General features: G+C 42.4%; 1 protein-coding gene across 7 annotated transcripts in view; it reads left to right on the forward strand.

Annotated features, from left to right (window-relative positions):
* CUNH10orf67 (chromosome unknown C10orf67 homolog) overlaps nt 1-16,346 on the forward strand; it is a 143,412-nt gene extending 127,066 nt beyond the window's left edge. For 5 of the 7 annotated variants that reach the window (XM_013058925.2, XM_045084971.1, XM_045084973.1 and 2 more), the window contains 3 exons: nt 587-667; nt 754-811; nt 13,940-16,346. In XM_013058925.2, the coding sequence (XP_012914379.2) occupies nt 587-667; nt 754-811; nt 13,940-14,031 (231 nt within the window). In that variant the 3' untranslated portion in view covers nt 14,032-16,346. The remainder of the gene's footprint in view (nt 1-586; nt 668-753; nt 812-13,939) is intronic. The other 2 variants (XR_006608105.1, XR_006608106.1) reach the window with 1 other exon arrangement.
* The last annotated feature ends 2,926 nt before the right edge of the window (nt 16,347-19,272 follow it).

Raw genomic sequence — 19,272 nt, forward strand, 5'->3', positions numbered from 1 at the left:
GGACAATTCTTGCATGCGGAGGCTCCTGGAAGACATGGTCCTGGGCTTTCACCATTCAGTTCCTGGGAATCAGGACCACTACTGCCATAGCCTCCCGGAACGAGGAGATACTGGGGACAACACTGTGATCCCTGGCCAGTGACGGGTTGTGAATCCCAAACGGGCTGGAGATTATTAACAGGAAGTAGAATCAGGGGGATGGAGGGTAGCTGTACTTGGGGTGAGCATAGCATAATGTGCAGACTGGTCAGATCACTAAGTTATACACATGAAACTAATATAGCACTGTGTGTCAATGGTACTTAAAAAGAAAAGAGAAAGAAAGAAAAGAAAAAGGTAGAGTCAGAACAGCCATTGAAGAAAACATTTTTCTTGAATTTTCTCTCAGAGTAGCCCCAAAAAAGAAGGGGCCTGTCTATTCCAAGGGTTTCAAGGAAAGGATTTCCCCCAGCCATATTTAAACAAATAAATCAGGAACTTCGTTTTCAAATTTTGGTTAATAAAGGACCAGAGAACCTCCTACATCCGTTCCATTTGATAATCACCTCCCCTTGATAACACAGTACATACCTTTTGTGTCTTTCAGAAATTAAAACCTTTATTTGTGCAGTCTAAAACAAACCTGGTAACAGGTTCTACATCTTCTGGAAGTGATCATACGCCTTTGGTAGGTAGATTATTTTTTCGCTATTGAACACTGAATTGGTTGCTACTCTCCATCTTCAGTAATGAAACTTCTTGCTTTGCCTGCAGATGGACAAAGACATGGATAAAGTCAGTGACCAGATATTTTTTTCCCCTTTATCTAAAGGTAAGGATCTTTATTGTTGGAAGAAATGGTTCACACACAGAATGGGTGCTTGGTCTAGATTGACAGCTCCTTCCTTTTGTTATCCTGAGGCATTTGGAATTCTGGATGAATGCATGGCTTTTTTTCCTTTTTCAGCCAGTTTATAAAACCAATACATAGATATGTTGAATCCAAGAACGTTAATATGCATTTCTGATTATGGGTCACTGCTAATTGAAAGGCTAGACTGCTTCAACAGAGAGAAACCTTTGTTCTGGGTTTCCATGCAACAGAGAAGCTTTTTCTGCACTGCTTACATTATAGGTAGTATTTTTCTGGAAACTTTTAAAGGTATCAACAGTTAAATAAGTGTAGAGAAATAAGATTAGATCTGTTGAGTTGTTGGAAATTCTAACCTAGGCAGTAAGTGATTTCTAAAACACTGTAATGTATTAGAAGAAGAGAGAGTCTTATGATTTATCATCAAAATCTAGATGGTTGGGGCCCCTGCGTGGCTCAGTGGGTTAAAGCCTCTGCCTTCGGCTCAGGTCATGATCTCAGGGTCCTGGGATCTAGCCTTGCATCGGGCTTTCTGCTCAGCAGGGAGCCTGCTTCCCCCTCTCTCTCTCTGCCTGCCTCTCTGCCTACTTGTGATCTCTGTCTGTCAAATAAATAAATAAAACCTTTAAAAAATATATCTAGATGGTTGAATTTGGAACCTATGTTTGGGCTGACATTTTAATGAGAGAGTTTAATTAGCAGTAGCATTCCATACTCCAAAAGATTCAGTGGAGGGTTTTGCATCCAGAATTGATTTTCAACATCTGAGCAAACCATTTTCAAAGGTCCAAACTAGGACAGATGAAACTTGATGGTCACCTGAGGTACAGCCCCCCCACCCCAGCCACCAAAACAAGCGTCACTCCCTTTCCTCCGCCCTGAAAATGCCAAAGATGGTAATTTCTACCCTGTCTACTGAAAATCCTATAGTTCATTAGTCTGCTCCTTCCCCTTATGAAATAAAAGCAAATGTAAATGCTTTTTCATGATCCATAATCTTGCAGTCCCCACAAAGCCCTATCTGGGGGGCTTTGTTAATCTGTTAACGTTAATCTGCTTTGTAGAGGAGATGTCTGTGACGGTGGTCACACCCAGCGCCTCTGGGCAAAACCCTGAAATTTCTTTTACTAAATCTCTGATACAACTTCAACATACCATGTTGTTCCCTAGAAAGGCTAGTGCTGGGCTGGGGGGTGGGCGTGTTGCAGGGGAATAATACAGTGAACAAAAGTTTCTGGTTAAGTTGATTTTAGTTAATTCAAAATTTACTAGGAATAAATTTTCTGTTTTTAATGAAGAGAAATGAATATATGAATGCCCAGAGAAAAGCCGAATTACATATGTGCTAATTCGGGGAGTAAGGGAATCTTATGAACCCATGAGTTATGGCTACTGGATGGGTTACACACTAGACATTCAAAGGGCCAAATCATCTTCATGAAACAAGTCACCCCAATTTCCCCAACTTTATCAGATACCCCACATGCTTGAGTATGCCCTTGTGGCCTCTAGGAAATAGTTTAATTCATTATTAGTATTTTCAAGCACTAATTCATAAATACATTATTAAAGAGGCATTTGGCCACGAGGTTAGTGTGTACCTGATTTATAGACAAATATCTATTCTTTCTGTAGCACGAGGGTTTACTATGATCACTATGGTGATGGACCCCAAATCGAACTCTTTAAAGTCACCATTGTTTTGGGTTCCATTTTTTAGGATATGTAAATAGAACATTAATATTTTAAGTACTTCCTGAAGAGCCTCTCTGCTAACAGGATCCTTAGTGTTGTCTCAAAGAATATAAGAGAGGTTGTTCTCTCTCTCACACTACGAGATTCTTCTGCAACTCACGTATGGAGAACATTTAGTGGATGTAGGCACTACTGAAAATGTCTTCCATGTTTTAGACTTAATCGTCACAAAACCCACGGGGACTGGCGCTCTTGTTTTTGCCCAATCTGCGGAGGAGACAGTTGGATACAGAGAGGGTTAGTGGGCTATGAGGGTAAAACCATAAACAGGTAACACAGCAGAGTTCAAGCCCAGACAGTGTGGTCCCAGAGCCCTGGCCGGTCACCACTGCATTATGTTGGCTTGCAGCCAAGACTCATGCATGGCATATGGCCCCATTCTCAACCACACGCAAGGAAAGGGAAAATACAGGACATAACAGAGAGGTTGTGGAGGTTGGCAGACTTCGGTTCCTATCCCAGCTCTACCCACATACTGATATTATCTCTCATGTCCGTCCGTGGGGGAAATGGAGATGGTGACCCCACCTCGTAGCTTTGTGAGGAGCATTACGTGAGATGTATGTTATATGCCTAGCTAACCCCTGTTTCCTCTGAGTTGATCCTATTACCCCCAAGTCCCCACAGTAAAGCCCGCAGACCCACCTTTTAGCTGACACCACACATGGGCCATAATGTCCTCAGCAGTAGGAGGGTCTAGTGATTTAAAAGAACCGGTGTCTCCTCTGGTTCTCCAGTAATTATTTTTCTACCCACATATGTAGAAGAATAAATTGATCATTTGTATCAAAATGCGCAATAGGTATTTTGAAAACAGTGAAATAAAAGGTAAAATATCGTCTTCAAACAATGTCCTATCAGGGGATACATCTTTTCTTAGCAGACTAAAAATGACTTTTTGTTATTTCAATCTTGAATCCAAAAATTTCAGAAGAGAACAACAAGGAGTCACTCATGCAATGTGGAAAAAGAGATAAATAGCTAAAAAGAGAGAGAGAGATAAATATACCCTTGTTACTATAAAGGAATAAAAAATGAGGTATGGTACTATTTCAAAGCAGTTTTGACACAGTAGTAATGATCCCAAGAGAGCCCAGGTAACATTATTAATTTGTTTGCTACTTAACTGTGATAAAATTTGGGATCTGAGCTGCCCATTGTGTGCGGGGCACTGACATAGATTTTATGTACTCAAGAAGACCTTTCTCACAGTCCAGTAATTAGGTGCTATTGACATTGTAATCTTTGGAAATGTTCTTAATGAGCCTCAAAGACAGAAACCTCATAGATAAAACCTCAAAGTAACACTGACCCTTTAAGTAGCTTGTCAGTAAGAGAAAGCTCAAACAGAAGTATCTGAAGAGCAGGAGAAACCCAAATTTAAACCTAGATTACATTGTTTTGTTCATTCTCTGAGCTGTTGTGGGGAAGACACATCGAACAGGTGATTTGTAAGGCTTTTAAAAATAGTGGAACAATCGGAACATATTTGACATAAGTCCAAAACCTTTCTTTGCACCCTTTGAAGCTCTGGACTTGAAAAGTAATTTTTTTCTACATGTGTTTTCCACCAACTTGTAAACATAAGTACAGAGAGTGAGTTCAGTGGTCCCTGTTTCTAACACAAAAATAATTTTAAAAAACACATAAGAAATTGGAACTTAGATAAAAGATAAAATGCAGAAGAAATATCAGGCATAGGGTTAGCATCATTTTATATATCATTTCTAGATTTTCACTGTAATTAATGTAATTTAATGATTTTTCAAATTCATATTCAAATGTGTATTTTATAATATTATTACATGCACTGCATATATCCATAAATAACATCATTTAGCATGTAATTGATCACTATTAAAAATGTTAGAAGAAAGAATTAATCCATAAATATGAGTAAGTACCAGGACTAAGCTGATTTACTAAATATATTAAGGAGTCTGTAGTGTTGATAATATCACTGCTCCCAATTTCTCTACTATTTCCCTATTGTCACCAATTACCTATTATTCAAATGGTGTATCTCTAAGTTACTATATGGCATCCTTGTCTTTGAGATTTGGGCTGATTCCCAACCTATCCTTGGGAAATTTTCTTGCTCTTTATACCTATTTCTAGAGATAATTTCTCCTCAAACCATGTGATTTAGGAGATTAGATGGTAATGAAAGCCTAGGGTATCAGCAGCGCATCCCTTAAAACACCTTTCCAAATACCGTGAATTCTCAGTAACATAGAAAAGAGTCAAGATGAACAGTTGGGTTAGAGAATTAATCACAAAAATCAGAGGTTTGGTCTAGTGATACTTTTAAGTATTTGTGGGCAATGTTTCATTTAATAAATGCAACTAAACACATTCCTAATTGTGCCCCAGACTGGTACTGAGAGCTCTTCAAAGCATAAAGCAGGAGACAAGACTGGTTTCTGGTGTCCATTGTTATTCACGTGTTGGACCACGGGAGGAGACCAGCAGCCTCTCGGGAACCCCTGACCAGTAATTTTGTCCCACGCCTTAGCTGCTTGGTTGCTGCCCTGTTAGTTAAGGGGTCTTATGAACCATACAAGCCGTTATGATGATAACAAAATACTGAGAAAGGGTTTCATTAGTGCAGACACGGTAGGTATTAATTTTTTAAATTTAGGAATGGTTCTGTTACAGAAATCACAAAATGTTACAACTTATTGTAACATGTATCTATATAACATATAATCTATACATGTAACATGTATAGATTCATGCAAATTTGTGGGCATATCACATGCACACTTATTGAGCTAGAAATGACACCTTGGAGTGAGAAAGGTACCACTTTGAAAGGTTACTTTCAACTGGAGGAACCCCAAGTTTGAAAACTGAGGGAATCAATAAGATTAGGAAGGTGGGTATTTGCATCAGTGTGTAGAAATATCAGGGAGGGGCGCTGTTGGTTGAGCATCTGTTGATCCCAGGGTCCCATATAGGTCCCATATAGGGCTCCTCGCTCAGCAGGGAGTCTGCTTCTCCCTTACCCGAAGCCCCTCCTCCTGGCTTGCGCTCTGTCAGTGCTGGCTGTCTCTCTCTCAAATGAATAAATAAAATCTTAAAAAGAAAAAGCAGTGGACTCCAGTCCTCAGCTAATTAGGTTCCTGGTTAGGACGACTTCTTTCACGCAGTTTTCTCATCTTAAAAGAAACAAGCACATAGAAAAAAGTAGGTCATAGGGAGAAGAGTGTTGTCTGCTATTAATTTCCACACAATGTGAGAGGTGACCAAAAAAATGATAAAATAATTTTATTATTTTTGTTTCCCTATCAGTAAGAACAAATTGAGGAAAGCCTTAATTTCTTCATAGACATACCTAATATAGAAACTATTTTAAGTTTTACTTTATCATATTTCAAATATTACAGATATAGAAAACATAAAATTGCACTACATCTGGCTGTTAGACTTGGCCATGCTTGATTTATAAAAGAAATAAAACAATGAAGATTGAGTTGAAGCTCCCTCTAACTATTCCCCTCCTTCCTTCCCTTCCCAGATATTACCACCGCCCTGATTTTGTAAATTTTATATTTCTGCATGTGCATGTGCGCACGCACACACACACACGTATAATGTCATTTGACATGTTTTCAAGGATTATATAAATGATAGTACAATGTGTAGTTTCTTTTTCCCTCATGAACGTTAGGTTTTTAAAATCTAATTACGGTACTTCGCTATATCTTGAGTTCATTTATTTTACCCGTTTTTAATATATTCCATTGTATGCTATCCTACAATATATTCATTCTCCTACAGATGGGAATTTAGAAGATTTTCAACTTGTTGCCATTGTAAACACCACTGCTAGAAACATCCCTGTACATTTTCATAGTCAAACGAGGGAGAGTTTCACTCAATAAATTCCTAGAAATGGAATTGCTGAATTGAAGCGTATATACCTCTTTAACTTTACTAGATGCTGTCAAACTGTGCTCCTAAGCAGTTATGTTAATTTAGATTCCTACAAATAGTTTATGGGTTTGCATTGTCTCATATTCTTACTAACACTTGAGGTTCCCATACTTTTTAATTTTTGCTGATCTAATGGGTGTGAAGTTATCTCCCATTTTTTAATTTGAAATTCCCTGATAACGATTGAGAATAATTTTTTGTGTGTATTAACCATTTTGGCTTCCTCTTCTGTGAATTGCTTGTTTTTAGTGGTTAACCATTTTTATATTATTTCATGGTTTTTCCTTTTCTGATTGATTTGTAGAAGTCTTTATAAATTCAGAATATTAGCCCTTTGTCAGTTACATGTTTCACAAGTATCTAGTCACTGTCTGTAGCATGTCTTTCAACTTTGTTTTTGATGTCTATTGTCAAACCAAAGTTTTTAAAGTTTTATTTAGTTTTGTTTTTCAGTCTTTTAATTTAATTTATGAATTTTTCTTTATTATCTAATTTAGAAAATTTTTCTTACTCTCAATTTATAAAGCTAACCCTACATTGTGTTCTAAAAATATTACAAAATTTTTCATGTGTCTGTTAGCCATTTGTATGTCTTCTTCAGAGAAGTGTCTGTTCATGTCTTCCGCCCATTTTTTGACGTGATTATTTGTTTTCTGTGGGGGTATTTACCCCGAAGATACAGATGTAGTGAAAAGAAGGGCCCTATGTAGCCCAGTATTGATAGCAGCAATGTCTGTGATACCCAAATTGTGGAAGGAGCCAAGATAACCTTTAAGAGACAAATGGATCAAGAAGATGTCCATATATACAACAAAATATTACTCAGCCAGGGTGCCTGGGAGGCTCAGTTGTTAAGCATCTGTCTTTGGCTCAGGTCATGATCCCAGGGTCCTGGGATCGAGCCCCACATCGGGCTCCCTCCTCGGTGGGAAGCCTGCTTCACCCTCTTCCACTCCCCCTGCTGTATTTGCTGTGTTCCCTCTCTTGCTGTGTCTTTTTCTGTCAAATAAATAAAATCTTTTAAAAATATATTACTTAGCCATCAGAAAGGATAAGTACTCAACATTTGTATCAACATGGGTGGAACTGGAGGAGATTATGCTGAGTGAAATAAGTCAAACAAAGAAAGACAATTATCACATGGTTTCACTTATTTGTGGAACTTAAGGAATAGCATGGAAGACATTAAGAGAAGGAAAGAGAAAATGAAAGGGGGGAATCATAGGGGGAGATGAACCATGAGGGACTATGGACTCCGGGAATCAAACTGAGGGCTTTAGAGGGGAGGGGGCGGGGGATAGGTGAGCCTGGGGTTGGGTAGTAAGAAGGGCACATATTGCATGGAGCACAAACAATGAATCATGGAACACTACATCAAAAACTAATGATGTATGGTGGCTAACATAGCATAATAAAAAGAAAGTATAAAAAATAAAATAAAAATATTATCAATTTGATTTTTATACTTGGGTGCTTCAAAGAAGCAGAATTTATTTGTGTAGATGGAATTATTTTGGAGTCCAGCTTTTTTGTTGCAACAGAATAGCAGATTACCCTATCACCACCATCTGCCTCCCTAACCTTGTGATTTGGAATGCCGCATCTAAATGTTTATCACTGTTGAGTATGGGATTCTGTATTTTCATCTTGTTTCCAACAAATTTCCTGAACTCTACTGATACTAATAGCTTGTCTAAAAGTCTCATCACTTAGATAATCACATCATCTATCATTTTAAAAATTTCTGTCTTCTAATCTATATACCACTTATTTTTTCTTTTCTTATTGCACTGGCTAGGATTGTCACTATGACATTGAATAGAGCAGTCGGTGGTACTCTCCTCTTGTTTCTCACTTCATAGGACAAATTCTGAAGTGGCACTATTACAATACCATTAACTATATTCTCAGTGCTGTACTTTTTATCTCTGTGACTTACTGTTTCCATAACTGGAAGCCTGGTTCTCTCACTTCCCTTTACTCATTTTGTCCATTTCCCCACCTCCTTCCCCTCTGGCAACCATCAGTTTTGTTCTCTGTATTTATAGGATGGTTCGCTTTTGTCTGTTTCTTCCTTAATTTGGTTTTCAGATTCCACATGTAAGTGAAATCATATTTATCTTTCTCTGCCTGCCTTATTTCGCTTAGCAAAATGCCTTCTAGTTCCATCCATGTTGTCACAAATGGAAAGATCTCATTCTTTTTTTATGATTGAGTGATATTCCAGCATATATATATATATATATATATCACATTTTTAAAAAGATTTTATTTAGTTATCTGACAGAGAGACAGCAAGAGAGGGAGCACAAGCAGAGGCAGTGGGAGAGGGAGAAGCAGGTTCCCCATGGTGTAGGAAGCTCAACACAGGGTTCCATCCCAGGACCCCATGATCGTGACCTGAGTAGAAGGCAGATGCTTAACCAACTAATCAATCGGGTGTCCTTATTTATTTACAAGCAAACCCAGTCTTGTGATCATGGCGGTCTCGGGTTCTCAAGAGCAGCAAAAGAGAGCAAGTTCCAATGCACGGGGCTATGTAAGTCTCTATGGGCACCATAGTTGCTCCTGTCCCATTAGTCAAAGCAAATGGGATGACAAAGACCAGAGTCAATGTCAGGGAACTGCAAAGACCATGGCAAAGGCCATGGACAGACAGGGAGCCATACTGCTTACCTTTCTGGTTTTCACCTTCTCTTTGATGCTTCATCCATTAATCCACTGCACAGATGTTATGAACACCCACCATAAGCAAAGCCCTGGGCTAGGCACTCAGAATGCAGCGTCTCCTTAGTGTTTGGAATTTGTACTCTAAGACCAACATTGAAAGACTAGGACATACAATAAAAGAAATACCAGGAGTTAAGGCTGCTTCGCTAGGTAGGCTGGTCCTGAGAACACCTCTCTGCGCTCCTTAGCATATCACAGAAATTGCTACCTCGTTACTCAGAATTTTCTACTTATAGCTTTCCCCCAACAAAAGGAGGAGTAAGACCTGGAGGAAGTTGATCAAAAGACACAAACTCCACTTAGAGATAAAAAACCACTGGGGATGTAATGAACAGAATGACTGCAGTTAACACCACTGTGCCCTATATTTGAAAGCTGTTAAGAGAGTAGATCTTAAAAGTTCTCATCACAAGGAGAAGAACTTTGAAAAAAAAAAAAAATCTCTACGAGGTGATGGATATTAGCTAAATTTACTGTGGTACTCATTTTTACGATATATCTAAGTCAAGTCCCAATGCCATCCACCATAAACTTACATGGTGCCATCTGTCAATTACAGCCCAAAAATTCTGTGGGGAAAGGATAACCCAAAGCCAGACCCATGATGTAAAATCTTTTTAGTGGGTAGATTTAAAAACTATCATTGAAGATTTACTAAATTTCCTTGGTAACCTCTAAATTTAAGCAGGAAATTGTGTAAAAACAGCATTTCCACAAAAGACCCAAACTCCGGAGGTGGGAGAGAAAAACAGTTAACATTTTCATCCTTAGGCTCCCAGCTGTGTCGCCCGTTCATGGGAATAAATAGCTGTTTGGAACCTCAGATTCCTACTTGCTCAAATTACATAGACCAAAAGTCCAAATGAAAACTACTTTAAAAATAACCACCTAAAGCTGCCCTATTACAACTATTTATTTTTCTCTAGGATTAGGACAGATTGCATGGGCAGCCTAGTCTTTCATAAAGAGGGGGGTGGGGAACAGAGTTGGGTCTTCATTTTCTCACAAAAGGCACAATGGCCAGCGCATCTGTGAACATTGCATAATTTGTTATGTTCTACAAAGAGGTGGGTTTTTGTTATACACATACCAAAGCTATTTGGTACTGTTGCACCAATGATCTCTATTCAGGTCCAGAAAAGAAATTGGCCTCCGAAGAGTGAAAGGAGAGTAAATTTTTCTTTAAAAATTAGATACAGATTATCACTTCCAAATGCAGGAGGGAATTTTACAAGGGACGGTGCACTGATTAGCTTTCCAATGGACATCCAGTCCTTTATGAAACACATACTAGCGGTGGTCAACTGTGACCAATGTGGTTGATTACTCTCCAAAAGAGCTGAACTGAGATTACCCATCTAATCTAATTGAGAAATGTTGGGTGAACTTGAACTGTTTCATGGACATGAATGACCAGAGAATTTATTTGATAAGACATTAAAAGCTGAATATGGTAGCTATCTCTTTGATGGTTTGATACAGTCATTCCTTTAGCTCATTTGCATGTCTTTCATATTTTTTTTGTGAGTTCTCTTCTGGTGATTACACGAGCAGCCTAAATGAGAAAGAGGAAGAAACGTTTCTGTGCAACCTCATTATGAAAGAATTAGAAAGCTTACCTGGCGTATTATTTGGCTTTACGCTTTAAAAAGTGACTCCAGCTTTTAAGAACAGTAATTAAATTGTGGAAAACTTAATAAATCCATGGGTAGCTCATGTGATATCCCTAAATGTTTCTTAAATATCGTCTCCTGATTGTATTCATTAAGATAAAAAAAGATGTCAGGAAGCTGGCCTGTTATTTACCAACCTCCTTTGCGTTTTGTTGTGCAAAACTGGGGCAGGGGGAACGACTGTTAGGGACATCGCAGTGAAACATTTATGGTAACTTTATCGATGTATGGCACACAGGTGGCATTAGATAATAAAACACTTTCTCTTCATATACCTGCTAAATTTAAGATAAATTTTGCTGTGTTCTCAATGACTTACGGTATAAGTTGGACATGCGCATTTTTTTTTTACTGTATTTAAATAGGACATTTTAAAAACTCCTCATGGCAACTCAAAGATAGAAACTCGGAGTATAAATTACAAAATCGCACTTCACGTTACTAGTGACTCTTTAAATGGAATTTTTCATTGAAACTTTGTCATTAAAATAAGAAGGCCTTTTGGCTGTGCCCATACAAGCATAAGAAATTGTATATGTTTGTGATACTGAATGACTCTTGCCCATATGCTGCACTGCAAAGCTACATGAATGAGGCATTTACCAAATCAGGCCCACCACATTAAACAGAAAAACAATCTTTATTCATGGTAACTTATCAGTTTCAATTAATCAACCTTAACAATGGAAATTCTGATGTGTTCAAGCAACTTGAAAGCAATAGGTCATCTCCAGGGCAGCCATGTTGTGTCTTTGTGCCCAAGGTTTCAAACAAAGCAACATCTCCAATAAATATACATACATATACATACATACATGTGCATATATATACATACCAATGGGTGTCTACAGCTATGCCGAGTTATGCCCATAAGCATGCATGTGTATTGCCTATGATTTTTATAATAGTAAATGTCATTGTTTTCCTTCAAAGTATGACTTTTTTGAGCTCTGCAAGTTTAAACAAAAGGAAAGAAATTTCCATTGGATGACCATCCTTTCAGTTTCTGTGCTGCTATGTGAATAGCATTGTGCAAACCATTCCAATGGTTTTGAAAAGGGGTAACCATTGGTTTGATTTGGTTACACGGTTTAGTAAAGAGCTCCCTCCCACTGCCTTAGGGTCTGTGAAAGGTCTGTGACCTGTTTAGAACTGCCAAGTGAAATGTCATGTCGCCCCTCCCAAATGGGAGTATCTGCATTCATTTGATCAGTATAAAAAATGATTGGGGATGGCGAGATCAGTGCTTTTGAATTGCAATTTATAGCAGTTTACAAAAATGCACATTGTTGGAAAAGAAAACATGGAAGTGTTTCTTTCTAAATTGCATTACCTGTGAAATGTCATTAGTCTTTTAAGGATATTTACATCCCTTTTTTTGATTATTTAGGAGACTTATTCCAACTGAAGAAAATCACAATTTTATTCCATTATGATTTTTAAACGTGTCTTTTGGTTTTGATGGCAGCATTTAAAGAAAAGAGCGTTTCTGAGCTCTTAGGATAAATGCCATTCGTTGTCAGTTCCATTTATTAATTCTCCCGAGATAGTCTTTGCATTTGCGGACGTTTCCTGATTACCTTTCCCAGGTTACAGAGGAGATCCGTTTGTTGGCAAATGTCTTGTCTGCTGATTTCCAGTAGTGAGTCTGAAGCTCTGGGCGTACTCACTCTACCAGGTGTCCATTACTCCTTCAATGGTATCCTAGGTAGATATCTTTGCCAGATGAATACTTTCTGAATTATGGCGCCCCTAGATTCATCTACATGTATGCCCAGTTTCAGCAAAGGAAATGTTATTTCTTTTTATTAAATGTGAAAAAAGAATATACGAACTTTAACCAAAAGGTTAAGGTAGGCTGTTCAAGTTCACAGAGCCTTACAGCAGCCACTTGAGTCTCGGGGGTGCAGAAAACACCTTCTATACATCCCTAGGAATCTTGAAAGTTCCATCTCTTCGCCTTAGGCAAGTGGGTGGAATTGGAGGTTATTTTGAAGAATTCTGCTTTTCCTCTGAAAAGTTACCTTGGGAAAAGGGCCTCAGAATTTCTGCGGCTGATACTTGACTCAAAAAAGGAAAGGCCCTGTTTCAGAAAAGACTTGACCCAGATAGACTCCCTAGCACTCCACTTTGAACCTCCCAACCATTGAAAGGCGAGGTTGTCACGTTTTTATCTTTGTTCATGTTAAGCCCTGGAATGACAGCCCGTCTCTGTGTCCCCCTCTCCCACTGCCCCTGCTCTAAGTGTCCACATTGACACCTACCGGTGACCACAGGCTGCAATTCTTTGTTGCCTTGTCCACACTCCCAGCTTTCACTGGGATTAGCTCGGGGGCCTTTGTTCCCCTTCAAAGCGGGAACATCACATCCCATGTTGTGGCTTTCCTGTCTCAGACCCCCAACGCTTTCCTCACAATTTACACACCAGGTAAATGTCCCTCCCTACAGAGCAGAGAGCCCAGCCCGAGTTGGGGAGGGGGGAACCTCCCTTCTCCCCAATTTCAGAACCCCTCCCTGACAATAGGGTTTCCTTTCCTTCCTTCTCAGGCAGAGTTTCTTTTCCTAGGGAGGAAAACAGAACATGCAAATGGGAGTTTAAATCTTAGATCCTTGGGCCCAAGCACAAGACAAACCCTGCCTTTAAAAATTCTCTTATAATTGCTCCTAATTCTAGGAAAGGGACCCTCAGCAGAAGGTCATTTACTGGCCTTGGTCACAGGCTCCTAAGACCATTTCCACAGTCTAGGGCAGCAGGAAAACCGTCTCAGAGGAAAACTTGGCTGACACAAGCTGTTTTGAAGGCCAGGGAGCCACCTGACCGCCTGACCTCCCCTTCCCCCACCCCCACCCCCTCCTTCAGATCACTGAAGGGGCCCCCAGCTGGGAAGACCCACTATGCACGACGCAAAGACCTCTGCGTGAGGAGTGGGAAGTGGTTTGTGTACAGCAAGTAAAACAAAATTCACATCTATTCGTTTTGCCACATTTTTAGGGAGGTTGTCAGACACGCCTGAGGAAGAGCCTTTGGAGAAGCCCTTGATACCCCAGAACACCCCAGTGAACGATATGGACGCTGCTGAGTAAGGGGACCCGGCCCTGGGCTGCACCGAGCAGGACCACAGAGCGGGCCCTCCCGCTCCCAGCCTGCTTCCCGGACGCGTGATACTACCTCCCCGCGTTTCTAACATCGCCATTCCGTCTCCCCGGAGAATACAGACTCACTCGCGAGGTGTGCCCACTGGGAGCACCTTTCCAAGCTCCTCATCTCTTTGCTCATGCTGGGTGAGCCAGCGGGACACACACGGACTCCGAGGGGCTGCAAATCCCCGGGGGCGCTTTCCTGGGCTCAGCAGTGTGCCCCCAAAGCCTTAGGGTGGGGAGGGACAGACTTCAATTAAAAAGTGTGGGGCACTAAACTTCCACTCCTCCTCTTCTCCATCCCGTGCGTCTCTAACACAAAGGCAAGCTGATTTGCTGCCTCCTGGCCCACCAACTCACCTCCATGAAGGGAAGCCTTAACGCCTGCTCCAAGGGGATTTTAAAGTTCCTCTAGCACGGTCCCCTCTTATTTTAGGTCGGTCCTGGGCTCTTAGCCTTCTCTTAAAAGCTGTTAACAATTCTTCGGGAAGGGGGAAACCCCTTGGAGTTCTGCTTCCCTGTAAGTATCGGGGCCAAGATTCACGCACGTACTGTTCTTTCCAGAATGTCAGGTACCGTTGGCTGAAAGGCCAGTTTGCTTTCTCACGTGCGCCCTGTCCAGCCATGTCCTTTCGGTTCCCCTAACTACAAGTTAGGCCCTGCCTGCAGCCGCGGTTTCAAGAAACGCAGACTCTGGAGGGCACATTTCTAAAGCGATTTATTAAGTCTCAAGAAATACATTTACGGTAGCTGTCCCATAAAGCTGACCTACTCCGGTGTGAAACAACGCTGGAGAGGCGATTTATTTGTGCGTAAAAGGCACCAGCTTTAACCAGAGAGAGACGCGTTAGGTTCAGCGCAAGTACATGGGGTGGCGTGGCGCTGGAGAGCATTATTCGAGCTTCGTCTACTGTGCACTATACGCCACCGTCTCCAAAGGAGTGTTGCCCTAGAAACTTGTTTTAAATCTGCTGCTATATATCAACACCTCGTTTTAGCAGTCCTTGGCTGAATTACAGTTACACAGTTTGGCGCTTCTTTCAAATTTCCTCCCATCAGTTTGGCTAAAGAAAGGAATTTTTCTCCTTTAGAAATGAATTGGCTTAATTAGTAAGTAGATTAATGGCAATTGCTGGTGAGTTGGTTTCCAGCAGAGTTTCACCAGAGAGGGTTAATCGGAGTCAGGTCTGGAATCTTTCCCAGAACTGGCTGCCAGCCATTTCCACCAACCAATCAACCCCACGAGAAACGGGGGGAAATGAAATAGAATTTATATTCTCTGTACTATTAGCCTGGACAGAAATTCCTTGGAAGCAGCCTCCTCCTTGGGTGCATCACAGACGGTTTCATTTCAAAAATTTAACAGGAAACTTGAAGGGTTTCACCTTCCAGATATATCCTAGTACCAAAGCGGAATTTCGAATGGCACAGGCAGTGTACTTCCCAGAATGTGGAAGGCGCATTGGAAACGCCTGAGGCTCTTAGTCAGTTTCAGGTTTACATAAATTGCTAAAACCTCCGAAGTTCAATACTAATCTGTTATCCACCAGAAGCCTTTAAAAAGTTCAGTTGTATGTTTTGCAGTCTTTTCACTTATTTTTTCCATAGCAATAAAAATGCATTCATAGTTTAACTTGCAGCTGCATTTGTCTTGCAAAAAAAAAAAAAAAAAATCCCTGCTGAGAAATGCATATAATAGGAAAAACAGATCGGCTGGACAGCAGTGTAATTAATGCCAGAAAGGGCTGAGGCCGGTTTCATAGTTTGTCTTTTGAGGATATCAAGACGAGACCTGGTGAAAAATGACGCATGCTTTAGCATTTCAGAAAGCTGGCAACTGGCAACGCTTTTCCTTTTTTCTTTGACTTTCTGCCTCGGAACAAAGAGGTCGGCAGAACTAGCTAGGTTGTAATGAGTTCTATGTCCCTAGCACATTAAGTGCATCATGGAAACATATTGTATCGAAATAGTTTGGAGGAGAATACCAGGGATGAAAGAGAATGGGTGCTTTGATCAGCTCCCTGGGGTCCTGAGTGCGCACAGACTGACTTGCAAGGAGTTATTCAGCTCCAGCTAGACACACTTACAACACCATTCAAAGAAATTTGCATATCTGTAATTTATCACATTGGTCCAGAACATTTTTGCAAGGTAAATAAAAGTTGGCTGAATAAAAAAAAATCAATCATCGCAGATATAGAAGAAACTGTGAAGCCAGTGTTTCCATTAAAAACATAAATAAATATGTCCATAAAACATGACGATTTAGTGGCGGACTTTATTTTAAAGCGTCCTTAGAGCAACAGGTTGTGTGCTGACAAAGACCAGAGTGGCCACAGGGTTTTTGCGCTTCTACTTTAGGGAAGGGTATTTGCAGCTTCGACTAGAATAAAGGCAGAAAGCTGAATGAGATGCGTGTGGCTCTAATCAGCCCGCGACATGCAGAGAAAAATTAGTATACACTTGGAGGAGATGTGAAAGATGGCTTAATCTCTTTGGCGTCTGCAAGAGCTAAGGTTAAATCTCATTTCTTCTCCTCTTGATTTCATTGCCAAGCCCTGGTTGCTGAATTCAGAAGCTCAAGAGGATGAAACGTCCCCACCTCGGTCAAGAGGAAAACTTGCTTTCGAATGCTCCATGAGAACAAGTGAAAATTTAACAGGCAGGCATTGTTCTGAGTTTTTAAACAACCCAGTTAAACAGCAAACAAGAATCTTCAACTTGACCTTGGAAAAGGCTGGTGTGCCTGTAGATCATCTATCAAACAACTCTGGATGACAATGATATATTTCTAAGTATTGTCAGATGAAAAGATTGATAAATTTGCCGCTGCAAAGAGAGAACTTTGGAAACAGGCAACAGGCAGCTCAGAGGGCTGCCTCCACCGCCTTCCTCCTCTATCCTGGCCACCCCAGCCCACCCCTCTACCCTCGGCCTTGGGGCCAGCTCAGTAGAAGAGGGCCAGTAAATCAGCACTGTAATATTTCTTAAGGGGCACGGAAAAGCTGTGAACAGTACCACTCATATTAAACGCAATATTTCTTTGCTTTCGTGGGGAACAAAAGTCATAGCAAGACGTCTTTATGGCTAATTCAGTCAAAGGCACATCTTGGTTCCCCTGCAGAAAGGTCAGTGTCGTTGTGTTTGGTCCACCGAGGGGGTGTTTTCACACTGAAAACTGAGCCAGCTGTCCCTGTCATACCCTCGCCATTGGGGAGCGCGCACTAGCCATGGTTATTAGGCACATTCTACACCTGCAAAATATACCGATTTCCAAGACTTTTCAAGACACCCCCCACCCCCGTTCTCATGCCCCCTCCTCTTTCGTCTACTAAACTTTGACAACACAATTCAAGCCCTGGATGAAAGCGTTGCAAGCAAGGGGAAAGCTGGGGAGGGGGCAGCTCAGCCAGCCTCTCCGGGTGACTATTGAGCAGCCATCGAAGAAATGAGGCGTCAAGTATGTTTTCAAAAGTATGGAAAAACTTCCAAATAAGTGCTTAAAGACATCCCACATTGGCTATTCCCAGAATGCTGATTTTAAACCCAAATACTTAATTTTATGCACCAGAACTGGGTGGGGGGTTAGAGCCAAGCGGCCCTCATTTAGAAGTGGCTCTTAAAAATTTCATTTGTGTTTAGCATGTCAGGACATAAAATTTTTCTGAGTTGCCCCGATGGAAGTCCACGTCTTTTTGAAAATCCAAATGCCAACAAACTGCTGCCATCCATTTCCCAAAGCTTGCCCAACTGGGTTTCATAAGAAAACTCCTTCTAGAAACATCTCCCAGTTAGCCTTATCACCAGAATCCAATTTCAAAGGCTTTCACTCTGAAGCTGGTTACCTAGCCCTTTGAAGGACGCTGGCGGGCCAAACAAGAAAGGAGCCAAAGAGGCTTCTGTGCGATCGCTGCTAAGATGTCGGAAAACTAGAAATAATTTTTAAAAAATCACTTCCAGGGTGAGACTGCTCCCAGTGCCAGTTCGTCTGAGGCAGTGGTGCAAAAGCAACCAGCTTTCTCTAGGAGCGCTTGAAGGTGGGGGTGGGGGACTGAAGATTTCTATCTGGCTGCAAGGTTTGGGGGTGGGGGGCTGGTGAGGAGAAGAGAGACTTTAATTAGCCGGGGTGAGTCTCTAATCCCGATCTTTGTCTAGTCCTTCCTTCCAAATTACCAAGAGCTACGTAAGAAGTCCCCAGGGTGGGCCGAAGGCGGGCGTGCCCAGGACGCCTTGGGTTCCCGGGACTTTGGCCGAAGTGAAACACACTGGACGTGGGGAGGGTTTGCCTCTCCCTAGCAGGGAACCTGAGCGCTCTCCTGGCGCCTGGGGGCCTCCCCACGGCCCGCCACCATCAAGCAGAACGCCGGCGCCTTTCCAAAGCAAAGTCGGCGCAACAGGTTATTTGGAACAGGTGTCGAAGCCCCAGGGAGAGGGTTGGCGTGAAGCTGCGGAGATCAGCCAAGGGCCAAGACCCCCCCGCGAGTGGCAGGTTTAGGTCCCCAGGGGCCCCAAAGTAGGGGCGGGCTAGAAACCCGCGTCCCAGCCACTGTAGCTACGAGCGCTGGCGCCTCCGCCCTGACGCGAAACCGCCTCGCCTCCGCCTGCGCCCCGGGCCATGGGGCCCTCTGCAGGCGGCCGCCCTCGGGCTTCCCGCCCAGCCAGGGGGCGTAGTTACCCCGGGCCTCCCCAAAGAAGCCTTGTGTCCAATCTCCTGCCCTCCTCCAGGCCGTTCGCCCCCCTCTCTGCTCGCCGCTTCCTGGAGCCCCTCTTGGAGACTTCCATGCGCAAAGATAGCCGAACTGCGGAGAGCCCGGCGCCGGGCAGCCACTTCCAGCCTCGAGGGAAGACGGACGGCACGCGAGCCCCGACTGCCCAGGGAGCAGGGGCTAGACGGGCCTCCGGGGACACTCGTCCGACTCCACCCCGGCTCTCCGGAACCCTGGGAACTCCGAGCAGCGGGCGGGGCGCATGCGCGCCTCCGGCCAGGGTCCCTCCCCAGCCCGCCGAGTTTGGGGAAAGTTTGGCGAGGTTTGCCTGGCCAGCGGCGGACGTCCCAAAGGTCGGGCTGCCCTGGGGAGGCGGCCAGGAGCCCCCCGGAGTTCCGGGAGCCGGCTCGGCGGGGGCCCGAGGGCTGAAAGGCGGCAGAAGGTGGGGAGAAGGAGGCCTTTTGTGTGTGGCACAGGAGAG

The sequence above is a fragment of the Mustela putorius genome, unplaced genomic scaffold (genome assembly GCF_011764305.1).
Source record: "Mustela putorius furo isolate JIRA1106 unplaced genomic scaffold, ASM1176430v1.1 tig00000827_pilon_pilon_pilon, whole genome shotgun sequence".
Classification (NCBI taxonomy): domain Eukaryota; kingdom Metazoa; phylum Chordata; class Mammalia; order Carnivora; family Mustelidae; genus Mustela; species Mustela putorius.